This window comes from Microcaecilia unicolor, chromosome 4, assembly GCF_901765095.1.
Source record: "Microcaecilia unicolor chromosome 4, aMicUni1.1, whole genome shotgun sequence".
Classification (NCBI taxonomy): Eukaryota; Metazoa; Chordata; class Amphibia; order Gymnophiona; family Siphonopidae; genus Microcaecilia; species Microcaecilia unicolor.
The window spans coordinates 154,246,086-154,269,219 of NC_044034.1; the positions used below are offsets into that span (position 1 = coordinate 154,246,086).

The 23,134-nt window shown below is 42.3% G+C and overlaps 1 protein-coding gene across 1 annotated transcript in view; it reads left to right on the forward strand.

The window, feature by feature from the left end:
• Positions 1–615: 615 nt before the first annotated feature.
• The window catches only part of LOC115468787 (catalase-like), a 65,420-nt gene continuing 42,901 nt past the window's right edge, over positions 616–23,134 (forward strand). Inside the window, exons 1-2 of the mRNA XM_030200783.1 lie at positions 616–856; positions 21,956–22,127. Coding sequence (XP_030056643.1) covers positions 791–856; positions 21,956–22,127 — 238 coding nt within the window. The 5' untranslated portion in view covers positions 616–790. The remainder of the gene's footprint in view (positions 857–21,955; positions 22,128–23,134) is intronic.

Below are 23,134 nucleotides of genomic sequence, written 5' to 3' on the forward strand. Positions count from 1 at the left end.
TGGGGTAGCAGAAGTCAGCTATTGTTGGGGTTGGAAGGGTAGAGGGGGTGGTGGTGGAGGGTTTATTATAGTTGCTCATACACAACTGTTGCACAGCATATTGTTCCTTTTTATACTTTAATAAAAAGATGTAAATGTAAAATCATAAGTGTTCGAGGCTTCTGCAGATGAGGGGGGGGGGGGGGGGGGTAACGGAAGCTGCGGGGATGGAGACGTGGCCTGCCGGACGGGGACAAATTTTACCCCCATGTCATTCTCTACCTTCCAAGCAAAGTTAACTGTACAAATGAAAGTTTGACAGTAGATGCAGCAAACAGGGAAAGCAGGTTAAATACAAATAGAGGCATATTAATTAAAACTGATAAATAAGCCGACAAAACATTTGACCGCTGTACTGTCTGTAAACCCACAACTCTACCACCCCCACTTATTTTACCACCACGGCCAACAAAACTCAATTTGCTGCCTCAGAGGTTTTAAAGTCCAACCAGTCGCGCTTGACTGGCACACCTGACAGCCAATGACTTATAAACATCCAGGAGGATCTGCCAGCTTCTCGGCCAGTAGGAGAACAGCAATGGGTAGGAGGGCTTCTAACAAAATAGCGGTGGTCGCCACCCCCGTTCTCTCTCAGAAGTGGGCTTGTGAGCTGTCTAAGGACGTTAATTTACTGTGCTGCTGATTAAAAAAAAAAAAAAAACTAAAACAAATAAACTCATATCGGAGCAAAAAAATTATAAGAAAATAGAACGTACCTACTTTTGTTATTGTGCAGAAAGGGAAGAGAAACATGGCCGACAAGAGAGACAGAGCAGCGGATCAGATGCAGCTGTGGAAGGAGGACCGGGGCGCTCAGGTAAGAATGTGCTGCTGCTGCTGTGGCCTTCGGAGCCTGAGTCTGAGGCGGCCGGACGGGACTTTGTTGCGCGGGAGAGAGTCTTTAGAAGGGGGTGGATGAAACGTCTGCTGAGGTTGGATTGGCGAGAGGTAAACGACTATCCGTCTTTTACTTCTCACCAGCGGGGTCGGGGACTGCTGGGCTGGGCTTGGCTTGCGAGCTGCCTTTAGTAGAAGCACAGCAGCAGCTTCAGGGATAAGGCAATAGGAATAACTAGTTACCCGCTCCTTTAGAACAGTTGCGGGGTAACTGCATGGCAGTGTGTGCGGGGGAGAGACACTTGAGGGGTTGGGGGGGGGGGGGGGGGGACTGCATGGCAGCATGTGCAGGGGAGGAGTGCTTGAAGTAGGGGTTAACTCCATGGCAGCATGTGTGGGGAGGGGCACTTGAGGCAGGGGGGTAACTCCATGGCAGCATGTGGGGGGAGGGGCACTCGAGGTAGGGGGGTAACTATGCAGCTGCAGCAGAGGGTACTTGGGGTGGGGGTAACTGCTTGGCAGCATCTGTAGCGGAGGGGCATTTGGGGCGGGGGCTTGGTAGTGTATGTAGGGGGGTAACTGCTTGGCAGCGTCTGCAGTGGAGGGGCACTTGAGAAATGTTGTGGACAGCCCCACAAGAACTGACACACCAGACTACACCCTTCCTATCTCAGATAGTCTGAAAATCCTCGGACCGTAACCTAACACTGGAGAGCCAAGTGGCATCCACAACAAAGAAAATGTTTAAACTCAAATGCTTAAAACAATTCTTCCCAAGGGAAACATTTTGCACCCTGATACAATCAGTGGTACTAAGCCACGCAGACTACTGCAATGGAATCTATGCGGGATGCAAAGAACAAACCTTAAAGAAACTTCAGACCGCACAAAACCCGGCAGCTAGGCTTCTATTTGGAAAAACACGATTTGAAAGTGTAAAACCCCTCTGTGAAAAGCTACACTAGCTCCCAAAGAACGCATTGCTTTCAAAACCTGCACCCTGGTTCACAAAATCATCTATGGTGAAGCCCCGGGATACATGACAGACCTGATCGACTTACCAACCAGAAACATATCCAAATCAACATGAACATTTCTAAATCTGCACTACCCAAGGTGCAAAGGTCTTAAATACAAATCAACCTACGTATCCAGTTTCTCCTACATAAGCACGCAATTATGGAATGCATTACCAAAAGCCTTAAAAATGACATACAACTTCTGGACATCACTAAAGACTACCCTGTTCCAAAAGGCATACCCTACCAACCCAACTTAAATGCCTGAACTCTGCTACACAGTAGAGAAACCACAAACGTGGAGAACTCAACGAAATCCCACGGATAGTCACAATATAACAAAACAGTGGGTAAAAAACCAGGAGTTCCAGAGTAAAGATGAACCAAACTTTATTAATCAGTATACTGATTAATAAAGTTTGGTTCATCTTTACTCTGGAACTCCTGGTTTTTTACCCACTGTTTTGTTATATTGAACTCTGCTACACAACAAAACTCAAGTACATAATGGACATTACTCAACTCTTCCGTTGTACGACTCCCTAATGTGACAGTACTACATGAACTCTATCCTATCACAACATTACCTTGTATTTGTTCACCGGAGACTTCAAAGCCTCTCCGGTACTATGTAAGCCACATTGAGCCTGCAAATAGATGGAAAAATGTGGGATACAAATATAACAAATAAATGGCCCCTCAGCCATCTCTTTTCCAAGCTGTAGAGCCCTAACCTCTTTAGCATTTCTTCATAAAAGAGGAGTTACATTCCCTTTATCATTTTGGTTGCAATTCCTTGAACCTTTTCTAATTCCGTTCTATCTTTTTTGAGATATGGTGACCAGAACTGAACGCAATATTCAAGATGAGGTTGCACCATGGAGTGATACAGAGGCATTATAGTATTTTTGGTCTTATTCACCATCCCTTTCCTAATAATTCCTAGCATCCTGTTTGCTTACCTCCAGGTAGTAGTGGGTTTAGGACTATTGATGTCTTTTCCAAGCCACTGAAAGGTCTTCAATCAGAAACCTGATGGAAACAGCAAGATCATATTTAACGCTCCACTATCCCAGTTGTATGGGGCTGAAATACAAAACATCATACGCCTCCAGCTTCTCATTTATAGACACCCAACTCTGTAATTCTCTACCAAAAGACTTGAAATGCATAAAGAACTACTTAAACTTCTGGAAAAACCTAAAAACACATTTTTTCATGAAGTTCCTCATCTCTGCTCCTACCTAACCTCAAACCCACTGCGACACCCTCGTTTATCTTCAGACAACGACAAATCAACGCAAACCTCTTAGCTTACTCCACTCATTTCCACCATACTAATCATAAATATAGCCCAGGCCATATCTGTTGTTTGTAATAAGAGATACTCTTAAACCAATCTGAATCGCTGTAATCGTCTGCCTTGTTGTAACAATACTCTTCAATAAAACTGAAACTCCGTAATTGTATGCCACATTGGACCTACTATTAGGCGGGAAAATATGTGATACAAATGCAATAAATAAATAAGTACAGCGTCAAGTTTCAACCTCCAGAGACTAGCAGCATGTTTGAAAGATATCTAGTTTAAACGGTTCAGCAGTATTCCTCTGCACCAGCTCAGGCAGGATTAGGTCTACAATGAGCCTTCATTAGTACCGACCAACCACATACTTATAACACTAAAGCATATGAATTTTAAAGCAGACACTGAAATCCATGCCAGCCACGGCAGCAAGATATTTTTTGTTGTTTGTCTTTGGATTACAAAACTGTGGCAGAGGTTACAGTGAGAAATGTATCTGTGCACCTACTAGTTGCAGCTGTGTCTAGGCAGGATTGGTTTAGTGTGTGTTAATGTTGGCCACAGCTTATTAAAAGATAAATGATGGCCAAAGTTTAAAGTTCAAATCAAAATAACTTGTGTAACAGAATGTATATGGCATTCTTTTTAAGCATGCAATGCCCCGGCTTGAAACATTGCATTGTTTACTTTAGTAAATGATCAATTCTATGGAGGGCTTCTCGTATTTGTGTCACAAGTCATTGACCAGAGGTGCGGTAGGATTCACCCGGGCATGATATAAATACTTCTACTGTGTCCCCTAAAACTGGACAGAGACCGCCTCCAAGTAATTTCTGGCACAGCAGTTTCCTCCTGCTGCTTTGCACTTCTGGCTCAGTCAGAACCAGGACTAGGATGTGCCACCATAAGACTTAATTTGCATGTATCCAGGGAAACATTTCCCCTGTCTTTTGCTCACCATTACCCCAGTTATACCTAGTCTGGCTATTACAGTGGTGGTGCTGGGCCAGGATGCATTATGGATTTTTATAATTGTAGGCTCTGAATATAGCCACTAGGTATTGCCTTAAGCAATGATGACAACGTTTTACCCTCCCTCTGGAGACCAAATTAAGTATCTGAATGCCTTTCCTCAAATGTGGCCATCAAGAGATCCCGTGAGGTATGAAATTTAGCATAAAATATGGTATAAGTTTAAGCCCTGGACCAGAAGGCCCTCATCTGAGGGCAGGAATAAAGAAGATGCCTGGTAGTTCCTTTTCCTTTATAGTCCTTCTCTTGCCCCAAACAGTCTGGTTCCACTAGACCCAGTGGTTCTTTACTCACCAGATTAGTTTGGATTTCAGGTTACTCACAGTGAATGTTCATGAGAAATTTAGATTTTTTATTTATAACCCACCCTTATCCAGGGTGAGGTACAATATACACACATACAAATTCAAAAACATACAAAGCAAAAGAAACATAAAAATTCAAAATCGAACCCAAGCCACAGTTCAGAAACAAGCAGTCAAAAAAAAAAAAATACAAAGCACACCCTTATACTTGATCAGCCGTAGCATAAAAAGATATTTGCATGTACTGTTCACATTTTATGCAGATGTATTTCATGCATGTTGATTGTGGATAGTCTGAAAAAGTAGACTGGATTGAGAATCACTGCCCTAGATCCATTTACCTGTTCTAAGGTAGCAAGTTTCGTTGTCTTTTTCAAATGTAAATCAGTACAATTCCAAGTTAAGTGTAATCAACACAAACCTGCATGTCGTACATTAGCAAAGGCTGAGCTAATCTCCATACTCTCCCCCCCCCTAGTTTTAAAACTTGAACTGTGTACCACAGCGTTAACAGCCTCTAGCAGGCACTGCAGGACCTAGTTTAGTCTTCATCCCACCCACCCCTAGCACAACTCTTCAAAAAGGATATAGTGGAATTAGAAAAGGTGCAGAGAAGGGTGACGAAAATGATAAAGGGGATGGGACAACTTCCTTATGAGGAAAGGCTAAAGCGGCTAGGGCTCTTCAGCATGGAGAAAAGGCAGCTGAGGGGAGATATGATAGAGGTCTATAAAATAATGAGTGGAATTGAATGGGTAGATGTGAAGCGTCTGTTCACGCTTTCCAAAAATACTAGGACTAGGAGGCATGCGATGAAGCTACAATGTAGTAAATTTAAAACGAATCGGAGAAACCTTTTCTTCACTCAACGTGTAATTAAACTCTGGAATTTGTTGCCAGAGAATGTGGTAAAGGCGGTTAGCTTAGAGGAGTTTAAAAAAGGTTTGGCCAGCTTCCTAAAGAAAAAGTCCATAGACCATTATTTAAATGGACTTTGGGCAAATCCACTTATTTCTGGGATAAGCAGTATAGAATGTTTTGTACATTTTTGGGATCTTGCCGGATATTGTGACCTGGATTGGCCACTGTTGGAAACAGGATGCTGGGCTTGATGGACCTTTTGGTCTTTCCCAGTACGGCAATACTTATGTACTTATATAGTCAGTTATTGTAATTAGGATAACAAGCAATTACAGTTTTAAATACATTTCATTACAATCTAAGAAGGAAACAATCACACAATATATCATATAAACTAAAAGACATTTTCATATTAGGATAATATCCTTAATACTTTAGCAAATATTAAATTATTGAAAAACTAAAAAATACTAAGATGGAGACAGCAGTCCAGCAGCAAGAGGGGTGCTATTCAGTCTTTTGCATTGAGTGTCACATGTATGGTTATCTCCCAGTTGGTGAGCGGTTATATGTGTGTGCCCGATGCAAAGAGCTCCTAGCTCTCAGACAGTGGGTCCGTTCTCTCGAGGCTAGAGTAGCAGACTTGGTGGAGCTGAGGGAGACAGAGAGGTACATAGAGGAGACCTACAGGGATGTTATAGAGAAGTCCTACCTCCAGTCTGGTAGTCCCTGTGCTACCTTGGAGGAGGGAGGGCTCCTAGAAGGAGAGCATCACCCTGGTGAAGTAGGAAGTACTCCTGTAGCCAGTACCTGCCCACCAGAGGATGTACTATCCTCTTGCACCGAGGATATGTCTCCAAGGTCTGCCCAAGAGGGAAGGGTTAGGACAGCTGTTGTAGTTGGTGATTCGATCATTAGGCATATAGATAGCTGGGTGGCTGGTGGCCGTGAGGATCACCTGGTGACTTGCCTGCCTGGTGCGAAGGTGACGGACCTGATGCGTCACCTAGATAGGGGAGGAGCCAGCTGTCTTGGTACATGTGGGTACCAATGAGATAGTAAAATGTGGGACAGCATCACCCTGGTGAAGTAGGAGGTACTCCTGTAGCCAGTACCTGCCCACCAGGGGATGTACTATCCTCTTGCACCGAGGATATGTCTCCAAGTTCTGCCCAGGAGGGAAAGGTTAGGACAGCTTTGTAGTTGGTGATTCGATCATTAGGCACATAGATAGCTGGGTGGCTGGTGGACGTGAGGATCACCTGGTGACTTGCCTGCCTGATGCGAACACCTAGATAGGGGAGGAGCCAGCTGTCTTGGTACATGTGGGTACCAATGAGATAGTAAAATGTGGGACAGAGGTTCTGGAAGCCAAATTTAGGCTCTTAGGTAGAAAGCTCAAATCTAGAACCTCTAGGGTAACATTTTCTGAAGTGCTACCCATTCCACACACAGGGCCCACGAGACAGGCTGAGCTCTGGAGTGTAGGTAGGAGTGTTTTAGATTTGATAGGAACTGGTCAACATTCTGGGGAAGGGGGAGCCTATTCCGAAAGGATGGGATCCACCTTAACCAGGGTGGGACCAGGCTGTTGGCATCAGCATTTAAAAAGGAGATAGAACTGGTTGAAAGATAGGAAGCAGAGAGTAGGATTGCGTGGCCAGTATTCTCAGTGGAGGAGGGTAGTTAGTGGGGTCCCGCAGGGGTCTGTGCTGGGTCCGTTGCTTTTTAATGTATTTATAAATGACCTAGAGATGGGAATAACTAGTGAGGTAATTAAATTCGCCGATGACACAAAATTATTCAGGGTCGTCAAGTCGCAGGAGGAATGTGAACGATTACAGGAGGACCTTGCGAGACTGGGAGAATGGGCGTGCAAGTGGCAGATGAAGTTCAATGTTGACAAGTGCAAAGTGATGCATGTGGGTAAGAGGAACCCGAATTATAGCTACGTCTTGCAAGGTTCCGCGTTAGGAGTTACGGATCAAGAAAGGGATCTGGGTGTCGTCGTCGATGATACGCTGAAACCTTCTGCTCAGTGTGCTGCTGCGGCTAGGAAAGCGAATAGAATGTTGGGTGTTATTAGGAAGGGTATGGAGTCCAGGTGTGCGGATGTTATAATGCCGTTGTATCGCTCCATGGTGCGACCGCACCTGGAGTATTGTGTTCAGTACTGGTCTCCGTATCTCAAAAAAGATATAGTAGAATTGGAAAAGGTACAGCGAAGGGCGACGAAAATGATAGTGGGGATGGGACGACTTTCCTATGAAGAGAGGCTGAGAAGGCTAGGGCTTTTCAGCTTGGAGAAGAGACGGCTGAGGGGAGATATGATAGAAGTGTATAAAATAATGAGTGGAATGGATCGGGTGGATGTGAAGCGACTGTTCACGCTATCCAAAAATACTAGGACTAGAGGGCATGAGTTGAAGCTACAGTGTGGTAAATTTAAAACGAATCGGAGAAAATTTTTCTTCACCCAACGTGTAATTAGACTCTGGAATTCATTGCCGGAGAACGTGGTACGGGCGGTTAGCTTGACGGAGTTTAAAAAGGGGTTAGATAGATTCCTAAAGGACAAGTCCATAGACCGCTATTAAATGGACTAGAAAAATTCCTCATTTTTAGGTATAACTTGTCTGGAATGTTTTTACGTTTGGGGAGCGTGCCAGGTGCCCTTGACCTGGATTGGCCACTGTCGGTGACAGGATGCTGGGCTAGATGGACCTTTGGTCTTTCCCAGTATGGCACTACTTATGTACTTATGTAACTGGGGGAAGGCCGACAGTTGCTCAAAAGCACATGGTTTGGAATAAGGTATCTTTCAAAGATATCACCAAAACAGGGAAGATAGGGTATCCTGATAGTGAGGTTACAAAAAATCAGACAAAAGATTGCAAATTAATACTGTCAAGTACTGAGTATGATGATGTAAATAGGATCAACAAACATAGTTTGAAACGTCTATATGCGAATGCCAGAAGCCTAAGAAATAAGATGGGAGAGTTAGAATATATTGCGAAAAATTAGATAGATATAATAGGCATCTCTGAGACCTGGTGGAAGGAGGATAACTAGTGGGACACTGTCATACCGGGGTACAAATTATATTGTAGTGATAGGGTGTATCAAATTGGTGGAGGGTAGCACTTTATGTTAAGGAGGGCCTTGAATCAAATAGATTGAAAATTCTACAGAAAACAAAACACATCTTGGAATCACTATGACTTGAAATGTCATGTATAAAGGGGAAAAGGATAGTGATAGGAGTGCACTACCGTCCGCCTGGCCAGGATGAACAGCCGGATATAGAAATGTTAATGGAAATTAGGAATGCTAACAAACTGGGCAACAGAATAATAATGGGTGATTTCAATTACCCTGATATTGATAGGGTAAATGTAACATCAAGGCATGCTAGGGAGTTAAAATGCCTGGACAAAATCAAGGACTGCTTTATGGAGCTGCTGGTACAGGAGCCGCCAAGAGAGAGAGAGAGAAATTCTAGACCTAGTCCTTAGTGGAGCACATGATCTGGTGTGCGAGATAATGGTACTGGGGCCACTTGATAACAGTGATCATATAATGTGATCAGATTTGATATTAGCTTTGGAGTTAAGTATACACAGTAAATCCAATGTGTTAGCGTTTAACTTTCAAAAAAGAGACTATGTTAAAATGAGAAGAACGGTGGAAAAAAAACTTAAGAGGAGCGGCTGCAAGGGTCAAAAATTTACATCAGGTGTGGATGCTGTTCAAAAATACCATCCTGGAAGCCCAGGCCAAATATATTCCACGTATTAAAAAAGGAGGAAGGAAGACCAAATGACAACCACCGGCATGGTTAAAAAGTGAGGCGAAGGAAGCCATTAGAGCTAAAAGAAAATCCTTCAGAAAATGGAAGAAGGACATTGAAAATAATAATAAACAGCATAAGGAATGTCAAATCAAATGCAAAGTGCTGATAAGGAAGGCAAAGAGGGACTTTGAAAAAAAGATTGTGTTGGAGGCAAAACAAATAGTAAAAGATTTTTTGGGTATATTATAAGCAGGAAGCCGGCAAAATAGTCAGGCAGACCGCTAGATGACCAAGGGGCAATCAGGGAAGACAAAGCCATAGCGGAGAGATTAAATGAATTCTTTTCTTTGGTCTTCACCGAGGAAGATTTGGGAGAGATACCGGTGTCAGAAATGATATTCAAAGCTGACAAGTCAGAGAAACTGAATGAAATCTCTATAAGCCTGGAGGATATAATGGGGCAATTTGACAAATTAAATAGTAGCAAATTTCCTGGACCGGATGGTATCCATCCCAGTGTACTGATAGAATTGAAAAATGAACTTGCGTAACTATTATTAGTAATATGTGATTTCTCTTTAAAATCGAGCTTGGTACCGGAAGATTGAAGGGTGGTCAATGTAATGGCGATTTTTTAAAAACGATCCAGAGGAGAGCTGGGAAATTATAGACTGGTGAGCCTGACGCTGGTGCTGGTTAAAATGGTAGGGACTAAAATGGTAGAGACTATTATATATATAAGCATGGATTAATGAGACAAAGCCAACATGGGTTTAGTGAAGGGAAATTTTGCCTCACCAATCTATTACATTTCTTTGAAGGCGTGAACAAACACGTGGATAAAGGTAAGCCGGTTGATATTGTGTATCTGGATTTTCAAATGGCGTTTGACAAAGTACCTCATGAAAGATTCCAGAGGAACGGAGAGTCATGGGATAGGAGGTAGTGTCCTATTGTGGATTAAAAACTGGTTAAAAGATAGAAAACAGAGAGTAGGGTTAAATGGTCAGTATTCTCAATAGAGAAGGGTAGTTAGTGGGGTTCCCCAGGGGTCTGTGCTGGGACCGCTGATTTTTGTGAATGTTTTATTGATGACAAATTGCATGTGTACAAAAAATACAGAAGCACTAACAACAGATATCTATCCTTCATCAGTACTATTAAAGAGAATATCAATTCAAAGAGCTGTAGTCTGTCATCTTACTTTCATAACTTTTCACCCCAACTCTCCCTCTTCTTCCTATAACATTGCCTTGAGCATGAGTTAGATCATCAAACAAACAACTTTTAACAGTGTAAACAGCTTTGTTTCACCAAATGTAAATTCTAATCCTCTCCATGCTCCAATTTACAGCAAATCTCCTGTTTATGTTCCCTCCCTCCCACCAACACCCCTTCCACTAACAAAAGTGCCTCATGTGGCTAGTTAGCCATTGAGTACCCTGCTACGAGCCAGTGGAGTCAAAGTGTCACAAAAGGGGGACCAGCAGTGCAAAAATTTGTCTCCCTTACGTGAGGCGAGGTCTAGTACCGTCTTACGCTCTAAGGTACTGAGTGTGATAATGTATGACCTCCAGAGTTGAGGGACTGTCTGGTTGCAACCATGTCTTAAGTATTGTTTTTTTCCCCATCATAACTGCACATTTTAGAAAATCTTTCAGACCTGCTCTAATTGGCCCTTGAATGATAAAATACATCAGACAACAGAGTGGGGGTCCGTCTCCATGGGATGCTCGACATCCGGGAGACATGGAGGCATATTTTCAAAGCACTTAGCCTCCCAAAGTTCCATAGAAACCTATGGAACTTAGCCTCCCAAAGTGCTTTGAAAATATGCCTCATGGGAACATACTAGAGTCCAGAAAGTTATTACCGAAGGGCAGTGCCAAAAAACATATGCCCCAGGTGTGCCACCACCCGAGAACACTTCGGGCAATCGTCACTGGGTCGTATAGTTGCTCTAAATGCTCTATGCGGGGATATATAAAGATGCATTATGAATTTATATTGCAATTCCCACAAGTCTGCACTCCCAAAACCTTTGTAGCATCTCAATACACATGTTTGCAAGTACGCGTCTCTAACATGTTACCCCAGCTCTAAGGACCATCTCTGCACCAGAGGCCCATATGCCACTGCTGGCAAGTCTTTTCTCAGTTTAGTATAATAATATTTTAGGGGCACTATTAACTGACCCTCCAAATCGAAGACCTTCACAAGTTTTTCCCATATATATAAAGTGAGAGAGTCTCTTGGCAGAGACCTTACATAATGTCTTAACTGGAAGTAGGCCAGGAAATCCTGTGCGGAGGCGCCTTGACTGATCTGGAGGAGTGGCCTAGTGGTTAGGGTGGTGGACTTTGGTCCTGGGGAACTGAGGAACTGAGTTCAATTCCCGGCACAGGCAGCTCCTTGTGACTCTGGGCAAGTCACTTAACCCTCCATTGCCTGCCGCTTAGAGCCTGCCATGAGTGGGAAAGTGCGGGATACAAATGTAACAAAAAAAATAATCCGCAGGGGGTTTCAAAGAGCCCTCCTCAGTCAATACTTGGAACAAGAAGACAGTCCCTCTATTTCTCAGCCTCTCAAAAGCGGCCGAAGAGCTCCCCACTGGAAAATCTGCATTACCAGAAAGTGGCAGTAGTGGAGTAGAGTGCTGATTGACCTTATATTTGCAGATCCACCTCCATGCCTTCTTTAAAGAAGAAAAGAGGAAAGTCAAATGTGATGGTGTTTGTGCTTGGCCTGGCTTCGCGTGTAGCCAATAACTAAAGTATGTTGCTCCTAACATCAAACATTCTGTGTCAGGAAAAGAAAAATATGATGTGCCTCTGAACCAGTCTGACAGGTGTCTCATACATCTAGCCACCGATATTAATTTAATACTAAGAGCCCCCAACCCACCCTTGTTTCTGGGGAGGTATGTCTGTGCCATCGATGTACGAGCCCTACGACCATTCCAAAGGAAATGCTTTAATAGGTGATGGAGACCCATTTCATCCTTGTAGGTAAGAAAGAGGGTCAATACCTGAACTACATAAATCCATTTGGGTACTATTATCATCATATTATATAAGGCGACTGTACCCCAAACAGATATAGGGAGGTTTTGCCACATCGATAACGATGTCTTTGTGGAAGTCCGTGGAGGGGAATAATCGAACGGCGCCGGTGAAATACATGGCCGGCGACGTATTTTGGCGGTGCCGCAAACAGCTGGCCAGACCCGTATTTTCGAAAAAGATGATCGGCCATCTTTCGTTTCGATAATACGGTTGCGGGCAGCCAAATGCCTTGGATTTGGCCGGGGTTTGAGATGGGCGGCTTTGTTTTTTAGCGATAATGGAAAGTTATGTCGGCCATCTCAAACCCCGGCCAAATCCCATGCATTTGGCCGCGGGAGGAGCCAGCATTTTTAGTGCACTGGCCCCCCTAACATGGCAGGACACCAACCGGGCTCCCTAGGGGTCACTGCGGTGGACTTCAGAAAAGCTCCCACGTGCATAGCTCCCTTACTTTGGGAGCTGAGCCCCCCAACCCCCCCCCCCCCCCCAAAACCCACTACCCACAAATGTACTGCACCCACTAAAACTGCTCCAGGGACCTGCATACAGCCTGTAGGACTTATTGCTGCTGTATAACTTTGGCACACCAGTTCACACCTGAAGACTAATCTCTCTGAAAAAGTCCTTTCTTGAAATAAGCACATTTACTCACAGTTAACTGCAGATCAGAGGTTGTGCCCCACTGGCAAAGAGTCCCCTGGTACTAAGATTAGCAGTAGGTCAGAGCAGGCACAATGGCGTACAATGCCCTCGTTCAGCACCATTCAAGGTAATAACTAAGTTCTCTAACGTGGGTAACACAGGAAAGGGAACTAAAACTGGCTTACAAAAATGGCCACTACCGCATGGGCTACAACAGGAAACAAAACAGGGCACACTCTGACCCAGTAAGCAAGGGGAAAGTGCCAGGGGAGTAGAGCCTACCAACTACCAATACCTACACCCACCACAATGCATTGCTGATGTGACTCTGCAGTGCAAATAACAGAAAACATGTCACACTCACCCCAGAGCCACATCACAAGCAGGAAAAGGCTGACGGAAGACAGAACACATTCTGCTGTCATGAAGGTGGGTACGGCATTTGAGGCTGGCATACAGGCTGGAAAAAAAAGTGTTTAAAGTGGGGAGGTTTTGGTGGGAGGGGGTTAGTGACCACTGGGGGAGTACGGGGAGGTCATCTCCGCTTCCTTCCAGTGGTCATTTGGTCAGTTTGGGCACCTTTTTGAGGCTTGGTCGTGAAAATAAAAGGACCAAGTAAACCCGGCGAAATACTGCTTAACGCCGCATTTTTTTTCCCATTATCGGTGAAAGCCGGCTATCTGGTAGCCACGCCCATACCCGCCCATGTCCCGCATTCGCTTTGCCGCCGACACGCCCCTTTGAACTTTCGCTGGCAAGGCGACGGGAAAGCGGCGATGCTGTCAAAAAAGCAGCTTTCGATTATACCGATTTCGCCGCTTTTCCCAGATCGCCGGCCATCTCCCAATTTGTGTCGGGAAAAGGCCAGCGATCACTTTCGATTATGAGCTGGATAATGGCCTAAGATTGATTCTATATATCTGACTCATCTTAACTGGAATATGGACTCCTAGATATTTAATTTGGTTTGTCCCCCACTTGATAGGGAACTCTCCCTCCCACTGATCTCGGATAGAGGACTGTGCAGGTAATGCTACAGATTTTTGCAGGTTAAGCTGAAATCCAGAATATTAACCAAATTCCCCCAACACTTCTAGCAGATTAGGAAGTGAATGTTGTGGATTTATAAATGTGAGAAGGATATTGTAAGCGTAGGCCAATACCTTGACCGAAAGCCCTGGCGTGGCCATGCCTGAAATCTCAGGAACTTTCATTAAAGTGCGTAGAAAGGGCTCGAGGTACAACAGAAATAGTAGTGGAGATAGGGGACAGCCCTGCCTAGTGCCCCTACCAATTGGGAAAGCTGCAGACAATAGACCATTCACTGTTATTCAAGCTGATGAGTCTACATATAGTGAGGAAATCGCTTGCAAAAAACCATCCCTCCAGACCGATATATCTCAATACCTTAAAAAGGTAGTCCCATTGTACCTGATCGAAGGCTTTCTCCACGTCCAGGCTTACCAACAGCAGGAGAGTGCGAGATTCTTGGCTCTGCGCCATCGCTAGAAGAGCTCTACGTACGTTCAGCCCCGGATGCTTACCCTTAACAAAACCTACCTGGTGATCCCCCACCACACTTGGCAGATGCTTAGCCAGCCTGTTTGCTAAGATCTTCGCTAATATTTTTACATCTACATTAAGTAACGATATTGGCCGGAATGCCTCTAGAGAGTCTTGAGATTTGCCCGGCTTAGGTACAAGGGTGATAAGAGCCTCGTTTGCGCGGGGTGGGAGTGTTGGAATGTAATTGTATTTTACATGCATTGCCTGTCACCTATTATTTCTCTGTGATTACTCTGTGACCTCTGATGTGAATTACTTAGAGAGGTCACACAGCTATGCAACTTCCTGTGGGGGTTAGACACTGCAGATGCAGCAGATGCAGCACATGGAGCACATGGAGCTCATGTTCTCTCCTAACCTGAGAGGATCTATGGTGGTGTGAGCATCCATTACCATCTAAGCACATGGAAGGAGCTGATAATACAAATGTATAGTAATATGTATATATAAGCCTGTCTGATTATAATCTAACTACAAACTGTGAGTAAACAGATGTTTTGTTACTTCAACTTTAAAGTGACTCAGCAGTGAATTATTCAGGGGTGAATGAGAGAGAGATGAAGAAAGAAATTAACATTTCTAAAGCTGAAGCTGTGTGTACTAAAATCTGCTAATTATTTACTACAAATAATCCAACAAAAGGGTTATGGGCCCAGGGTCCAGGAATTGAAAAAGAAGAGAAATATTACCAGGCAGAAAAAAAGGCCACATTTTTCTCTTAAGTTTTAAAGGAAAGATTCAGTCTGTCTCTCTCTCCCCCCCACACAGCAGACAGAAGGCTAAGAAAATGGCTGAGGGAAGAAATTCACCATTGTTCCACTCTCTCAAGGTGCCTAAATTAACTGAGTTTAATTATCAGCAGTGGGAACTAAGATTCATATGTCTCCTTCGAGCAAAAAGATTAGATATATGCTTAGACCAAGACAGAACAGCTGAAAATATGGCTGAATGGGACAATGCAAACTATTATGTGAAGTGCATGCTTTTGGAAGCTCTCTCAGAGAAACAAGCCATATTAGTGGAGGGAAAAGATACACCAAAGGACATTTTATATAAACTGAGAACTATGTATGCAACTACATATGCAAAGCAGCAACCAATTTGGTTGGCAGAGTTGAATGAAACCAAATTAAGGGATAAAAGTAAATGTAATGATCACATTATGCATCTTATGTCTTCATTTCAAAAGCTAGAACTTTCTGGAATTCCCATGTGCGATGCATTGAAAAGAGCATTTCTTTTTACCTCACTATCAAAGAAGTTTGATGTTTTTAGGTCTGTAAATGAGGCCATTGAAGGGCAATCTTTTGAACAGGCAACATCAAAACTAAGGCAGGAATGCATAATAAATGATTCTGAGGAGATGTGTTCTCAAAGCAAGTCAGAGAGAAATGAAACAAATTTCTTGGCAAAGAACAGAGGAAGGCGGAGCTATGGGAAAACTCCACCCAAGGGCAAGCTGATTTGCTACTCATGTGGAAAGGAGGGACATGTATCTAAATGGTGTAAGGAAACACAAAACACTCCCTCTAGCTCACCTAAGCCAATGGAACTAAAGAATTTTCAAACCAGGAAATGTATGAAGGACAAAGATAAACACAAGGGCTTTCTAATGGCAGAAAAATCTTTGACTATGGTAAATAATAATTCAAATGAAAGTACTTGGATTTTGGATTCAGGGAGTACATGCCATTTAACCAATTGTAAGGATTTCTTTCAGGAAATGTGTCCAGAGGAAGGTATTCTTAAAACTGCAAACGCAGGGACTGCTAAGATCCAAGCAAAAGGTATTGGATTCTTAAAATGCAAAGTGTCTAATGAAGTTAAAGAAATTCCTGTAAGTGATGTCTTGTATATTCCCCAAGCAGTTTGCAATATGCTTAGTGTATCTACATTAGATAAGAAGGGATTTGTGATTCATTTTGAAAACAGTAAGTGCACAATCTCTAAAAATGATGAAGTGTATGCTGAAGCTTTTATGCATAATGATGTTTATAAGCTGAACATTTCAGGTGAAGCCTCACATATGGCGCAAGTAAGGAAGAATGATGGTAAATGTAGTCTGGAAATCTGGCACAGCCGCCTGGGACATCGTGATTCTAAGGTGATCCAGGATCTTTACAGTAAGCAACTAGCCACTGGCATTCAGATAAGTGCAGATGCTGGTAAAATGGAGAAATGCATAGACTGTGTTACTCAAAAAGGTGTGAGACCCTCATTTCCTGCATACACAGGAAATAGGAGTAATAAAGTGCTGGACTTAATACACAGTGACTTATGTGGACCGTTTAATATCCCATCATTGGGAAATAACAGATTTGTGCTAATATTCTTGGATGATTTCTCTAGATATTGTGTGGCCTATTTGCTGAAAGAAAAAAGTCAAGTCACAGACATGCTGAAGAAATACGTAGCCATGGTGAGCAATAAATTTGAAAGAAAACCAAAGGTTCTTCAGACCGACAATGGTGGTGAGTTCACTTCACAAAGCATGCGCACATTTCTAGAACAAGAAGGCATTCAGCATATCACAACAGTAGCTTATACACCAGAGCAAAATTCTGTTGCAGAGAGAAAATTTAGGTCACTTGTGGAAATGACCAGATGTATGCTGTCAGATAGCAATCTCCCTAAAAGACTATGGGGGGAAGCTATTCTCACAGCAGTGTACCTACAAAACAGAATGCCAACTAAAGGCGCTGAGCGCACACCACATGAGACATGGCATAGTAGGAAGCCAAACCTGTCACACATAAGAACATTTGGAAGTACAGCATATGCTCATATACCAAAGCAAAGAAGGCATAAGCTGGATTCCACAACAGAAAGGGGCATTTTAGTTGGCTATGCTCCAGGACACAAAGGATATAGAATTTTGAATCTGAAAACTGGCATTGTTGGCATAAGACATGTTACATATTTTGATGAAAACAAGAGGGTTGATAAAGGCTGGATTATCCCAGATGAGCCTTATCATCCAGAATATGAAACTAGAACCATAATAGACATGCCAGTGTATATAAATGCCATACCAAGGCAGATGTCTGAAAGCAACTCATCTGTATCTAACGAGGAACAGGCAGAGGAAGCAGACACAGAAAGGATCATTGAAGAAGACAGTACAGTTGGAGAAGGGGAATCAATTGGAGAAGGACTCTCAGATTTTGAGGATGCGGAAAGGTCAGACCAACCTGTTGTCAGACGCTCATCCAGGGAAAACAAAGGTGTTCCACCCCCAAGACTGTCTTACCTAACAAAGTCAGCAGAAGCTCAAGAGCCCTTAACATGGGATGAGATTGAGAAAATGCCAGCAGAAGAAGCTGCTGAATGGCATAAAGCTGCACAAGAAGAAATTGATGCATTGGATAAAAATAATACTTGGATTCTTACAAAATTACCTCCTGGCAAGAAAGCTATAGGATGCAAATGGGTATTCAAGTTAAAAAGGAATGCACAAGGAAAAGTGGAAAGGTATAAAGCCAGATTAGTGGCAAAGGGATATCTTCAAAAATATGGAGAAGATTTTGATGAAGTGTTTGCACCTGTAGTGAAACACACGACAATCAGAACACTTCTGAGCATTGCAGTCTCAAAAGGCATGCAAGTCAACCACATTGATGTGAAAACAGCGTTTCTTCACGGAGATATAACTGAAGACTTGTACATGGAACAGCCAACAGGTTTCATAAATACAAAACAAAGACAGCTAGTGTGTAAATTAAACAAAGGTCTTTATGGATTAAAGCAAAGTGCAAAATGTTGGAATGACAAATTGCATGAAATATTGACAAATTTAGGATTTAAGCAAGGTGAAGCAGATAAATGCTTATACACTAGGTGCACAAATGGACAATATGCATACATTTTAGCTTTTGTTGATGATCTGCTCATTGCAAGCAAAAGTGAGCAAGAGTACAAGGACATTGTAAAGTGTTTAAACCACAATGTTGAGATAAAAGAACTTGGTAATGTGTCATACTATCTTGGTATAGAAATTGAGAAACAAAATGATGGTTCTTATCTTCTAAGCCAGAAGCAGAAAATAAATGAGCTTATTGAAAGTTTAGGTATGCAAGATGCCCAAGTTGTAAGCACTCCCATGATCACTGATTTTCTGAAGGATGAAACAGTAAGAGAACCTTTACCAGATAACATCCAATATAGATCAGCCATAGGTAAGCTTTTATATCTAGCTACCACATACAGGGCTGATATAGCAAATGCAGTAGGAATTTTGAGCAGAAGGGTCAGCTCACCTACCAAATCAGATTGGACTGCAGTTAAAAGGATGGTAAGGTATTTAAAGGGTACCATTGATTGTAAATTAAAGATTTCAGCCAATAGTAATCCAAAACTAATATGTTACTGTGATTCAGATTGGGCAGGGGATCATTCTGATTATAAATCCACAAGTGGATATGTGTTTATGTATGGAAATGTACAAATTTCATGGGCCAGTCATAAACAAAGTATTGTGAGTCTGTCTTCTACAGAAGCTGAATATGTGGCCGTATCGGAAGCGTGCAGAGAACTGATGTGGATTGAAAAACTTTTGCTGGATTTCGGAATAGCTGAACAGAGACCAATCCAGATAATGGAAGATAATCAGAGCTGCATCCGACTGTCACAGAATGACAAGGTTCAGTCACGCACCAAGCACATCGCAACGAAATACCACAACGTGCGAGAGTTGGCAAAAGAAGGGGTCATCAGTCTACACTATTGTCACACCAGTGAGATGACAGCTGACATCATGACCAAACCGTTACCCAGAGAACATTTTGTGAATCTGCGTATAAAGCTTGGACTTTGTATGAATAAATAATTGCATGACAGTTATGCATGAGAAGGGGTTTGTTGGAATGTAATTGTATTTTACATGCATTGCCTGTCACCTATTATTTCTCTGTGATTACTCTGTGACCTCTGATGTGAATTACTTAGAGAGGTCACACAGCTATGCAACTTCCTGTGGGGGTTAGACACTGCAGATGCAGCACATGGAGCACATGGAGCTCATGTTCTCTCCTAACCTGAGAGGATCTATGGTGGTGTGAGCATCCATTACCATCTAAGCACATGGAAGGAGCTGATAATACAAATGTATAGTAATATGTATATATAAGCCTGTCTGATTATAATCTAACTACAAACTGTGAGTAAACAGATGTTTTGTTACTTCAACTTTAAAGTGACTCAGCAGTGAATTATTCAGGGGTGAATGAGAGAGAGATGAAGAAAGAAATTAACATTTCTAAAGCTGAAGCTGTGTGTACTAAAATCTGCTAATTATTTACTACAAATAATCCAACAGGGAAAGCCCCCCCCCCCCCTCTCAACTGCTTCCTCATAAAACATGGTTAGTGGGGCACATACCTGTTGATTAAGCATCTTATAATATTCGGAAGAGAACCCATTGGGACCTGGGCTAGTGCCCATGGGGAGGGATCGGATCACTTGTTGGACTTCCTGGGCCCGAAGAGGGGCACTGAGCTGGGCACGTGCCTCTAATGAGATCTGGGAAATCCCAGAATCTTCCAAATAATCTACCACCACTGGCCCTATCCGTGTGTGACCCGCCCTGAACATTTGGGAGAAATGATCATGAAAGAGTTGCAAAATGTCATTTGGACAAGTTCTTCGCTTCCCATCTGAGCCTGTTAAGCTTGGAATAAAAGTTTGTGGGGACCACGTTCTTGCCACCCTAGCTAGTAACTTCCCCGCCCGATTACCAAACTTAAAATATTGGAAGTGTTGGTATGCAAGATATTTGTACATTTTATAAACCTTAATTGTATATAATATTGCTGGAACAATAAATTCTTCAAAAGTTTATGAGCATAAGAAGAAGAAATGAAACTATCTAACCAAAAATTCCATAAACAAGGTCCAACATATGAAAAGAACCCGCTTCCTGGTTGACGATAGTTTGATAACATCAAGTCTAGATAATTGAAGAAGTCCTTTTCGCGAAGAACACAATGCCTGCGAAAGAGAATACTTAGATATCTTTTCTGGAAAGATATAAAGGATTGCATACATTCAGGACTTTATAGACTAAACACAGTACCTTGCAATCTATACTTTTAGAGACTGGCAGCCAAAGCAGTTAATACAAAATAGGTGTCATATGCTCTTTTTTTTTTTTTTGGCTGCAGTAATATGGTACACAGCCGTATTTTGTACTAACTGAAGTGTTTGTTAAATTAGCTTTACTAGAGCCAATTAATAATGAGTTAAAATAATTCAACCTGCTGGTAATGAAATCATGTACTAATTTTAACAGGTTATCTTTAGTCAAAATAGCGTTGAGTACCTCACATAAAAGAAATTTGGATAATAGTAATAATAAACAAGGTTTAGTTCCCTCTAAGGATTTTAAAATGCTATTAGCACTTAAAATTATTTCATTTGTTCCAAATTTATGAATTTAAGGGCAATTGTCCACTCATTTCCCTGGATTAGCAGGCATCATTCTTGTACAGTTGCTTCATAGGTGTTAGAATATTTCACTAATGACTGCAGGGAATTTAACATTTAAAAATACTTAAATGCAAAAGCAACGTTTGTGGATGATTTTGCAATAAAATTTTAAAGCTTATGAATGTTTGGCCAATCATATTGCTTGAGAGATTATTACTAGGGCTGCATTTTGATTAAAAATTTTAATTGCATAATTGTTTGTGACACATGCACTAATGCTGGTAACACAACGTAAACCATTAAAGAGAGAAACTGATTTTTAAATTGTGAATGGTTATGTTGACTCTTGGAATGGAGGAGTAGTCTAATGATTAGACCAGTGGGCTGAGAACCAGGGAAGCCAGGGTTCAGATTCCTCCTTGTGATCTTGAGCAGTTCCTGCTCGGATACAGACTTAGGGCCCTGTTTACTAAGCCACACTTAGAGGCAAGTTATCGTTTTTAGCGTGTGCTAACCATTAGCTCACGCCAACTGTGTAGGCACCCACGATATTCCTATGGGCGCCTACACTGCGCACGCTAATTTTGTGTATGCGCTAAAAATGTTAATGCACTTTAGTAAACGGGCCCTTAGATTGTGAGCCCTTTGGGGACTAGGGAATACCTAGTGTACCTGAATGTAACGCCTGCTTTCTCTTAAATTGTGTTTTAGTCCAAAAATACATGAAAATAAAATATTCCTTGTTCTCTTTTACTAATCTAAGACTATAAATCGGGGCCAGTGAAGCCTTGAAACAGGTAGTTGGGTACGTTTGAAGAATGTAGCACAACCTGATACCTTTTTGTCTTTCGTCGCCTGTCATTATTACTTATGTATCTGGTAACTATATAAAAAAGTATAGATGTGGCAGAATTCAACATCTCATCCAACGTTGCATCTTAAAAATTGCTTACTTGAACTTTGATCAGTTATTTCATTGTACTCAGTTTAATTTTCTTAATTATTTGCCATTTGATTTTATATTAGCATAATAAATTATTTTGGTTGATTGTGTGTCTGTTTAGAAACCTGATGCTCTGACAACTGGAGCTGGGATCCCTATTTCAGACAAGCTCAATGCTTTCACTGTAGGGCCTCGAGGTCCTCTTCTGGTGCAGGATGTGGTTTTTACCGATGAAATGGCTCATTTTGATCGAGAAAGGATCCCTGAGAGGGTTGTACATGCCAAGGGGGCAGGTAGGATTTCCTGCCTAGTTGTGGAGTTTCACTGTACTTTTGTTTTGTTCCCATCTTCAAGTCTTTCGCACTATCCATTTTCACCTGTAAAGTCTGTGATCTTCACTCCCAGTCCTTAAGCGGTTAAAAATGGGCTAATGGTGTTTTTTAATGTGGGACATTCCTGTGTGCTAATCTCATTTTTTATGTGGCTGTAAAATAGGGCTTTTTTATTCTTGCAGATTCCATGCAAATTTTTCCATTAGTGTGCAAGACCTGCAAAAAAATTGATGTGGAAGCACTTACTACCTCCTATACAGGAGGCGCTAAGTGCTCCCACATTGTTAGATTTATCCAGTTAGCACGTGCTAATCAGAACACACTAGCTGGATAATGCTACCACGCCCATTCCCTGCCCATGACATGCATCTCCCCCCCCCCCCCAATTGCACAGTTAACAGACAGAAAAAGGGAATTGAGCGCAAAATGCTCTGTGTTTAGCTGTCGGCGTTTTCTCGTATAGGTTGCAAGTTCGGCACAAGTCACAGATCCATGCGTAAATTAACTAGCAAATTAGGTGGAGATCAATGATTGGTTTTAACAAGTACTTAATTGGAAGTAATTAAGACTTATGCACGGATCTGTCCTACGCCCAATTCTATAATACGCACCTAAAGTTCATGGCGTGCAACACCAAAGGGGGTGTAGCCATAAGAGGGGCATGGGCAAGTCGGGGGTGTTCCCAGAAATTAGGTATGATGTTATAGAATACTTGCACTGGGGTACTTAACTGCCATAAGCTGGGCGTGAGCATTTATACCTGCTTTTGGCAGGTATAAATACTCATGCCCAAAATTAGATATGAAATGCACCCTAAGCTAGTATTTGATAAAGGTTGTTCCACGTAGAGCACCCTTTACCAGAATGCTAGCATAGCTTGAACCATCTTGGTGCCTAACTTTAGATGTCGTTTATTGATTTCCCCCTAGGCTTGTTGTAGGGTTTAACACTCTTTTATATAATAAAAA